We start from the raw sequence: 10,597 nt of genomic DNA, 5'->3' as shown, positions 1-10,597 counted from the left end.
TACATAAAATGCATTTTCCCCTCTCTCGTAAAAAAAAAAAAAAATTACAGGTGAGTGAGCGAATGAGAGAGAGAGAGAGAGAGAGAGACAGACAGACAGACAGACAGACAGACAGAGAGAGAATGTATGTGTTCGCATGTGTGTCTGTATGTGTATAGCGACCAGCTGATCGCAGCAGGCGCCCCGCGTAAGCACCCGCGTCTGACGGTGAATCGCGCCACCCTTGCCTGCCTCTTGTATTCGACCCGTCATACGTTAACTACTTCCTTTAATAATTCAAAAACTACGCTTCAAATTAAATTTTGGTAAAGGAAAAATTGTCTTAGAATGGTGTCAGGAATACGTCATTTTATAGACGGATCGTTTTTCGGGATCGCCCTATATATCAAAAATATTATATTTCTAAATATATTCATAGGTAAGATCATTATAAGCTATCCAACGCTCGACAGAACGTCGTAATTATGCGAACTATTATGCCGCCGAGTAGAAATGTAGCTCGGTACGCAAGGCGCGAAAATGTACGCGATGCGCACGCAGTTAGTATTGGAATGCGCAGAGGTGAGGCCCAACATCCGGTTCCCACGAGCGCTAAAATGACACCTGGAAAAATAACATCCATCATCAGAGAGCGAAGTGAGCCCGAGCACGGCGACAGCAGCAATGACGTGATTGGCCAGAGGCGTCGCGGTGGGAGCGTCGACGCGGTTGGCCGGACGACCGATGGTGGGGAGCCATCAGAGATCACGGCTATAAGAGGAGGCGACGACAGGGCTCGAGAGCTCATTCCGCGACGAGACTTGAAAGCGTAAACTCGTATAGAGTAAGTCGTATAATAAAACCCGGGCGTAGTCATTGTACTGCGTAGTGCTAAGTGCGCGATGGAATATCAATTTCTGTACGGGAAAGGATAGCTCAAAATTTATAATTGTGCAGTGCATGAAAATAAAAGGACTTTGTATTTTATACATAACGAGTCTGTGATTGTGCGCGCAATTTCCCGATCTCTTCTCCACATCCTTTAAGGCGTGGATTAGTTGGCCCTGAGTGTATCAGTGCGTCGACGAGGATCGAGGCGACAGCGAGACGACGAGTCGCAAAACCCCAGCGGGACGATTCCGGAAGGAGTCTGCAGCGGACCGGCGAGAGCGGAACCTCCGAGAGGAAGGAAGGACGTACGCCCCCGAGAAGCGCAACCATAAACCTTGGTACTTGTACAGGATAAAGTACCTGGCGACCGTTCAGCGGAACACGTCGTAACCTGGCGATCCGATGAGTTTGACCCTTTATTTAGGCGCTGACAGATTCAGTCCGGTCACAACCTCACCCTCTCGGCCATAATCGCCGCCATGGTCGAGAGGGCTGAGGCCTGGAAGGCCGTGTCCTCCTTCTGTGGCAAAGTCATGCTGCAGAAGGAGGATGCGGAGAGGGCGAGGCGCGGCGAGGGGCGTCGCCGCCGTAGCGCCTCCCCGGACCCGCAGAGAGACGGGGGTGGCATGCCTCCCCCCCGTGGAGGTCCACCACCATGCAGGGGGCGGCGCCGTAGCCCCCATCAACCTCCCCACAACATAAGGGGAGGATGACCTCGACTGGGTGTGGGGAACTGATATCCCTGCCCCCATGCCGAGGAGAGAGGGGGTGCCGTCTCGGGGAGGCCTAGGCTCCCCGCGGCGACACCCACAACTAGGAGAGAGGGAGCCCTCCAGGGGTGTTGTCGAATCCCAATCCCTCTTGGGTAAGGAGGGAACGCACCCCTGGAGGGACAGAACGAAAAAGAGCCGGAGCGCAAGTCCGACTCCCCACCCCAGTTAGGGGGGGAGAGAGACCCGCTCCGGGCTCGGAGGGCCGGGGCCCGAGCGGGAGACTCGGACCCCGACCCCGCCCCCCGCAAACCACCGAGGGGGCGCGAGGTGATGCCCCTCTGTGCCGCAATACGAGACGGGCCGCCACAAAAACAACAAGTGGCGGCGTGGACGGACCCCCCAAGCTAGGGAGATTTGCTCACAGTGTCGGGTGGTAGGGGGAGGATGCCCGGACGAATGCCTCAGGCGATACCCGGTCCTCCCCCATATACCCGAGTAGGCATCCGGTGTAGTTTTAGCTGGTATACCCCGTTAAATAGGGGGAGTCCAGCATAACCCGCAATCCTTCCCCGAGGATTGCGGGTATGCATAAAGCATTTCTCCACCGATGTAAAGAAAAAAAAGGACCTTACGAGGTCGTAAAAAAATTAAACGATGTTGTATATTGTATTAGGAAATCAAATAGACATAAAAATAAAATTGTTCATTTGGACAGGTTAACTTCTCATTTTGAAAGACGAGAGTAGACTTCTTTTAGGGAAATGTTGTTACACATCCGAGACCCGATTAGTACACAATGAAATTCGAAATCCAATTGATAGATTAGTTTTGTTACTGGTTACTCGTTTAGTGTTTTTTTTTAAGGGAGAGAAATGCTGAGTTGCATCGAAGTAGCATCGGAGCGATCTGGCCAGAATAAGAACGAAAGTTAGAAGTCAACAATTGAAGACTGCCTCGCCTGCGGTTTTTGAGCCGTGGTTTTCTCGCGGGACGGAGGGCAAATGCCGAGGCGGGGATTTGAGGAGTCCTTGTTGGACGATGGGTCCACGGTGACTACCCCCCCCCCCTCATCCAAAGAATACGGAACTCCAGCCGAGGGAATCGGAAGATGTAAAATTTGGAACGTCGATGGAGATTAGAGCGTGTCGCTCGGTACCCTGCAGCAGCAGCTCAGGCTAGAGCAAGAAGGCACGACTAATTCTCTGGAAGTCGACATACTGGCCATGGTTCTATAGAGTCGCTCGGTACTTCTGGCAGGAGCCGAATTAGAGCAAGAAGACTCGAGATCCTGCAATGGCATTTTGGGATTGTCGGGACGACAATCTTGAAAGACGGGGAGGGCAGTGTTGCGTCCCCGTGTTCCTTCCCTGCGGATTACTTGGTCAACCGTGACGTTCGGCAGAAGATCGTCTTCGAGCGCGTTGCCAAGAAGAATGTTGACAAGACGAATGACAGTCGAGTCTAGAGCCAGCTGTTAAGCGGAGCGGACGCGTTTACGAATCGTTATCGTGTTTCTTGTTATTAACCGCTGTTGTGTGTGTTCTGTGTTCTTCATTAAAGTTTCACATTGTTCTTAAAAGTGTTTAGTTATCTCACGCGACCCGCGAGTGCCCGATAGCGAAGTACGTGCTCTTCGATATATTTCGAAGTCCTCGTCCCGCGGACGCAACAATATACACTCAGTTCCAAAAGAAGCGGTACACTTGAAATTTGGAAAAAAATCACCAAATTTCAAATGACGATAACTTTTTAATAATAAAGATAGAAAGGTCTATAAAAAATGAAAATAAAGCTTGAAATCTCTACTTTAAAACTAGGTTCTCCGAAATGTTGCGAGATAACATTTTTAAAAATGACGGATGACGAAACGAGAACATGCAAAATTGAAAAATAATTGTTTGAGTTTGCGATGACACGTGGCGAGAATCAAATGTCGCAGGTCAATGGGGTCAAAAGCATATGATAGTACAGAGATTCCTCTTTAAAATGCTTTTATGTTCATCTCGATACGATGATTTTTCGAGTTATACGCATTTGAAGAAAAAAGCGGCTTTTTACTCGCTGTAAAAAGCACACACACACACACACACACACCACAAGGAGGGTTTAGAGTCTTAAAATACTGTGGAGTTGACGAACCTCTTATGCCATTTTCTTTTTAATTTAAAGAAAAAGAATAATCAGAATTATTTCTCGCATAAAAATTAAAGTATTTAATTTAATAAATAATTAATAAATATATATTTTAATATTATTTTTAGACCACTTTCAAAGAAGGAGGGCCAATAAGGTTGATTTTTGGGCCAGAGCGTCGCACTTTTTTGATTGCATATTTGTATAATTGAGGTCGAGAGCTTTCCAAAACACCCTATGGTTGAAAGGGACTTGCCTCTACTGGATAATCGAAATTGAATGGATGGCTCGAATGATTTTTGATACGAATGATTGCTCTGAATGATTGATAGATGACTGGATGATTTACTGTGTGATTGCCGAAAACTGCTGAATCACGCCGGAAAACGGACGCAAGACCGGGTGGATGGAAATATCGATGAAATGGATTAATAAAAGATCTATTAGGAATATGGATGAATATGAATCGGAAAACAGGGTGAAGCCTGCACAGATACTCTAATATAATTATTAGACAAGAATACTCTGAATTTATTTCTCTAAGTACAAACTCTAACTCGCAATAACTTTCTCGCTTCGCTCTATCTGCTAGCTCTTCTCAAAGGAGAGCCCCTAAAAGCTTTTTACGTTGGGGAAAGTGAAAGTTATAAGTCCTCAAAGTTCCAGTCGATGATAATCCTCATCAAACAATTGACAGTTGGTATAGAGCGTAAGCGATTGTCTTACATTTTACTTCTTCATGCAATTCGGTATGCTAAGACTAGCAGTTTTGAAAAGAGGTGACTTTGAAAAATTGAACTTAAATATTGTTTTTCTATTTTGCATTACTCTATTGATGTTTGCTGTGTGAAAGTTATTTAAAAATGTCAAAGCAATTATTATGCCCTTCTTGTAAAGTGCATCTTAAACCAAGACGTCGCTTATCGTCTATTAAAAATAATACAATGTTGACTACATTAAAAGCTGTGTATAATAGTTCAATCACACTTAACTCAAAGGTGTGTGACAGTTGTCGCTTATTAAGTAAAAGGCAAGAAACAAAGAGCGAAGAAACCGAGGCCAAGTGATTGAGAAAAGAAATTGAAGTTGTCAATTCCAAGGTGTATTGTAAGTGAGTCAAAATGTATCGTCTGTAAAAATCCAAATGGCCGTTGTAGAATTGCCCCTAAAGCTAGATTAAAAGTGTTCATTGATACTAGTATACTTATACCACTGAACTCAAGGTCTTGTAGTGTGCATGTACAAGAATCTCTATTGACAGAGAGTGCAGTGAATGCAATAGAAACATCACCATTTTCTGTTATTGATGCTAATGAGATAACAGAGCTTCTTAATAGTTTGCGAGAACAAGCAAGAAAAAAAGAGTTAGATTTTGAAGACAGTAGTGCTATGACTAATGAGGATTATCATCGACTGACAGGTTTGATTAAAAACCAATTTGATCGTGTGGTTGAACTTATGCAAGGAAAAATACGCAAAACTGCAAATCGCTCTCCGCGTAAGTGTGTAGCACTATGTTTAATGAAATTGCGTACTGGTCTTTCCTTCTCGATTTTATCTACCCTTTTTGCAAAGAATAAAAGAACAGTTGGAAAAACCATTGCAACTGCAAGGAAAGCTCTAGGCACACATTTTGTTCCACAATATCTTGGAATTGATCATATTTCTCGTAATAAAGTTATAACGAAACACACAACAAAAATGGTTAAAACCCTATTTGCAAACGACCAAGACGCAGCTATTCTGGTAGCCGATGGAACTTACGTATACAGGGCGTTTCATTTTAATCCGACCAGTCGAATATCTCGAAAACCAAGCCCGGAAGAGAAAAATATTTCAGACAAAAGTTGTTTGGTTTCGAGGGGGCCATAAGATGGTATCATTGGTTTGACCTTGAAGAGTCATTTGAAGGTCACGTGAAGGTCACTTCAATTTTTTTAAATGGAACACCCTATATATTTTTGCACACTCTTGTAGCTTATCTCGAGAGCTTTCCAAAACACTATCATTAAGTACCTTTTCGTTAAGTACTTTTTGAGTTATGAGGGTTGAAATAATTTCTTAATTTTACATAAACCGTAAAATATCTTGTAAAATATTCACTTTTCGATTATCTTACCTTAATACTTTTATGTACAAAATAATGAGAGGAATCAATTGGTGTAAAAAAAACACATAGTTGTTTTTAAGAAAAAATATGGAATTGTTAATTGCAAATTACATATTTTTTCTTCGAAACAACTATGTGTTTTCTTTACACCAATTGATTCCTCTCATTATTTTGTACATAAAACTATTAAGGTAAGGTAATCGAAAAATGAATATTTTACAAGATATTTTACGGTTTATGTAAAATTAAGAAATTATTTCAAGCCTCATAACTCAAAAAGTACTTAACGAAAATGTACTTAATTATAGTGTTTTGGAAAGCTCTCGAGATGAGCTACAAGAATGTACAAAAATATATAGGATGTTCCATTTAAAAAAATTGAAGTGACCTTCACGTGACCTTCAAATGACTCTTCAAGGTCAAACCAATGATACCATCTTATGGCCCCCTCGAAACCATACAACTTTTGTCTAAAACATTTTTCTCTATCTTGCTTATTTTTCGAGTTATTTGGCTGCCTAAGTTAAAATGGGTCACCCTGTAGATTGATAATTTTTAATTTTAGATTGAAATTCAATTGTTTATCGTTGTTATGCAACGGTTACTAATCAATATTAAATAATCAGATACGTAATGATAACAGATATTAGCAGACGTTATCAAACGCCAAAATTTGTCTAAAAGAAATTGCAATTGAAATTATGGATGTCAACGGTGTGTTAAAATCGCCAAATTGTAATATTAAATCTAATGAGTAAGTATATTAATATTATTAATTTACATACTAATTTATTTATAAATGTTTTTTTATATTTTATATTTTCTATATTTATATCTTCTTTATATTTTGTTTTTTTATATTGCTTTATATTTCCGAGAAATCGTATTTATTCTAAACATTATTAATTTTTACACTATATATAAACAAATAAACGATATTATTAGTTATGCGTTGACTTTTAAGTTATATTTTGTACTATGATGATTGATAATAATATTGGTATGAAAAATTAACAAATTTTTTTAAATTAGTGATTTTCAAATTAATTTCAACCGGTAATTATTTTATAAAATTAATAATATATTCGAGATAAAGCTGTTTAAAAAAATAATAAATAATAACATTAAAATAATGATATAAATTTTCCTTAAGAGGATGTCGTAGCGGCGGCCGAACTCCGACGGGTAGGCGCCCTCATTTTAACATAACTAAAAGTGTCGGTACATTACTAACACTTATAGTTATGTTACCGACAGTATTGTCTAGAATAAAAAGACATGCATATTTTATTTAAGAAGAACAATGTGAAAGCTTTCCTTTGTATTGTATTTAATTGTTTATTGAAGCAAAAGATATATTGCATTTTTACTGCTCTATCGTCTCATACAAGCAACGATTTTAGAGCATAGATCTTTATTGCGTATATACAGGGTGATTCTGAACAGACGTTTGTCTTTAAAAAGATAAATTGTCGAGTCTATTCTAAGACGATTTTCCCTTTACCAAAATTGTCTACGATGCTTAGTTTTTAAATTATTAAATAAAATAGTTCGCGAATTACGGAACGAGTACAAGAGGTAGACAGGGACGGCGCAACTCACCGTCCGATACAGGCGATCATGTGGGGCGCGCGACGCGATCAGCTGATTGCTGCACACGATGAGTGTAACAATCAGTGTGTGTGTGTGTGTGTGTGGGGTGTATTTATGCACGCGTATCCACACATGCACCGTACTCTCTCTCTTTCTCTCTCTCTCTCTCTTTCTCCCTCTTTCTCTCTCACTCTCTCACTCGCTCACTCACTTATTCTTACCTTAATAATGAGATTCTTCATACTGCTGATAAATAGCAGTGCCCAGTGTGTTGCACGATAATAATCGTCGTCGACGAGACGTCGTTTGAGCGCGTAATGCTACACGTTTATGTTTGGCAGCGCTAGAGGCGCTAGTACTAACCTGACCTGCTTGTCGTCGGTCGTCGCGTCGCGCGCTTTGCATCGAGTATCGCGTTCTGTTAACGCGTTTCTTTAATCGAGTGTGTAATTAATAATTAAATGCGTTAACCCTTTATTAAATTCGTGCCGTAACCGTTGGTAAATTCCTCCTTTTATCAATCGTGAGTGATTAAGTGCGCGAGTAAATTTGTAAAAGTGTCGAAAGTGATGAAAGAAAAAACTTCGCTTATTTGTGTCAGACTGCGTGTTGAAGAAACGACGTCTCATCGATGACGATTATTATCGTGCAACACACTGGGCACTGCTATTTATCAGCAGTATGAAGAATCTCATTATTAAGGTAAGAATAAGTGAGTGAGTGAGTGAGAGAGTGAGAGAGAAAGAGGGAGAAAGAGAGAGAGAGAGAGAGAAAGAGAGAGAGTACGGTGCATGTGTGGATACGCGTGCATAAATACTCCCCACACACACACACACACACACACTGATTGTTACACTCATCGTGTGCAGCAATCAGCTGATCGCGTCGCGCGCCCCACATGATCGCCTGTATCGGACGGTGAGTTGCGCCGTCCCTGTCTACCTCTTGTACTCGTTCCGTAATTCGCGAACTATTTTATTTAATAATTTAAAAACTAAGCCTCGTAGACAATTTTGGTAAAGGGAAAATCGTCTTAGAATAGACTCGACAATTTATCTTTTTAAAGACAAACGTCTGTTCAGAATCACCCTGTATATAAACAATTCTATTATTGCTCTCATTAGCTATGTCTTTCTTTTTATATAAGTAGTGTGTCTAGGCCGGTTCTAACCCAGGGGCTCCGAGGGGGGGTGAGGGGCGAGGGGGAACCGCGGGCGGGGGGGTGACGTCACGCGGGGGGTGACGTCACGCGGGGGGGGGGGTGACGTCACGCGGGGGATGATGACGTCACGTGCGGGGGATGATGACGTCACGTGCGGGGGATGATGACGTCACGTGCGGGGGATGATGACGTCACGCGGGGGATGATGACGTCACGCGCGGGTAGGGGGATCCGCGGCGCGACCGGTGGACGAGGGGGTCCGCGCGGGTAGGGGGGATCCGCGGCGCGAGCGATGGACGAGGGGGTCCGCGCGGGTAGGGGGATCCGCGGCGCGAGCGATGGACGAGGGGGTCCGCGGGGGGTAGGGGGGATCCGCGGCGCGAGCGATGGACGAGGGGGTCCGCGCGGGTAGGGGGGATCCGCGGCGCGAGCGATGGACGAGGGGGTCCGCGCGGGTAGGGGGGATCCGCGGCGTGAGCGATGGACGAGGGGGTCCGCGCGGGAAGGGGGGATCCGCGGCGGGCCCGCGATGTGTCCACGTGTGAGAAGGACGGTGCACTGGTTTGAAAAGGATAGCGTAATGTGTGTGAAGAGGACAGTGCGACAAGGATGGCATCAAGTGTGACAAGGACGACATCAACATACGACAAGGATGACGTCAACGTGGAACAAGAACGACGCATTGTAAGATGCTGCATAGGTGGGAGAAGGACGACGCAAAAGTAAGTGAGTGATAGCAACGAGCTTGTGAATGAGAGAGAACGATAATAGCGCGAAGAGAACGCATACGAAAGAGAACTATAATATCGCGAGAACAACGTATGCGAGAGAGAACGATAATAGCTAAGATAACGCGTGCGAGCGAGAACGAAGATATCGCGAGACTTACAACTAACGCGAGACTTATTGTTAGAACGATAGCGCGTACGAAAGAGAGAGAGAGAGAACGATAAATTCTTACAACTAGCGCAAGAGAGACGCAAAGGATGGGAGCGCAAGGAGAGGCGCGTAAATAAATACATTTCTTTTTTTTTTTAAATTAAAATATAAAATTTATTTAAATGTGTGCGTGTACTATACAATTTTGTGTGTGTGTGTGTGTGTGTGTGTATGTGTGCGCTTAATATATAATAATATATGATATAAAATTAAAAAAAAATATAATAATAATAATAATATAAGAAATAAAATTTAAAAAAATATATATATATGGGGAGGGTGCGATGCACCGGACTAAAGGGAGGCCGCTTCTGGAACAGAAAAAGAGGAAAGATGTATTAATAAAAAACCTAGTCACAAAACTTATAGAAGGAAAAATATGTACTTACATCTGTATCCATTATATGTAATGCCATTGGACGCCCGAATCTCCCCGGGCACCCAAATCTCCTCTTCCGCGTAGGGCTCCTCCCCAAAGAGCCGCCGCAAGTCAAAGATGTCTTCCTCGTCCTGGGGACTCTCCGGGGTGTCACCCCACATATAGGAGAGTTCATATCTCCTTGCCCGACGCTCCGCCCGCACCCACTGCCGGCGCCGGATATTCATAAACCCAGGGATTTGAACCTCATCCTGGGACTACATTAAAAAAATATAATTAGTATAAATACACGCATTTTTTTTTTTTAAATATTCGCAAATGTAATACTTACCTCCCAATAGAAGGCCAGCTTAACGAGCAAAACACAGAGCAGGTCGAAGAAATATTGCTTCCACCCTGAGCAATTTTCCAAAATGCTATCCATTATTTTTTTTAATTTGACTTTGACACGCACACGATTCAGAACTTATGACGAGGCAACGAGGTCCCGGCACGAGGTTTTATAGTAGAGATGCGACATTATCACCATATCAAAAACGTGTCGTAAGACAAAAGTATGGTCCCATGAAACTCAGCGTGGTATATAATATAATATTAATATTATCATATCGCGACTTTGCGAGGAGACAAACGTCTCGGTATGAAACTTTAGAATAGGGACGTATCATTATCGCTTTACCAAAAATGCGTCGTAAGAC

At 42.8% G+C, this 10,597-nt stretch overlaps 1 protein-coding gene across 1 annotated transcript; it reads right to left on the bottom strand.

The window, feature by feature from the left end:
- Nucleotides 1-7,021: 7,021 nt before the first annotated feature.
- Nucleotides 7,022-10,323, bottom strand: LOC145975931 (uncharacterized). The gene is made up of 3 exons (XM_083106700.1): nucleotides 10,231-10,323; nucleotides 9,910-10,156; nucleotides 7,022-7,089 (listed from the first exon to the last, which is right to left on the bottom strand). Exons 1-3 carry the CDS (start codon nucleotides 10,321-10,323, stop codon nucleotides 7,022-7,024), a joined length of 408 nt encoding a protein of 135 aa, XP_082962826.1.
- Nucleotides 10,324-10,597: the final 274 nt, after the last annotated feature.

Source organism: Camponotus vicinus, unplaced genomic scaffold, assembly GCF_025532165.1.
Source record: "Camponotus vicinus isolate PSW18456_S1 unplaced genomic scaffold, iyCamVici1.0 SCAF_8, whole genome shotgun sequence".
NCBI lineage: Eukaryota > Metazoa > Arthropoda > Insecta > Hymenoptera > Formicidae > Camponotus > Camponotus vicinus.
This window is presented reverse-complemented; position numbering and strand designations above follow the sequence as displayed.

Bases quoted from the DNA above. Each gene is read 5' to 3' on its own strand.
- LOC145975931 (XM_083106700.1), bottom strand. From the start codon at position 10,323: ATGGATAGCATTTTGGAAAATTGCTCAGGGTGGAAGCAATATTTCTTC. The intron at 10,157-10,230 runs GTAAGTATTACA...TTTTTAATGTAG, and splicing joins AGCTGGCCTTCTATTGGGAG to TCCCAGGATGAGGTTCAAAT. The intron at 7,090-9,909 runs GTAAGTACATAT...TTTTTATTCTAG, and splicing joins TACATATAATGGATACAGAT to ACAATACTGTCGGTAACATA.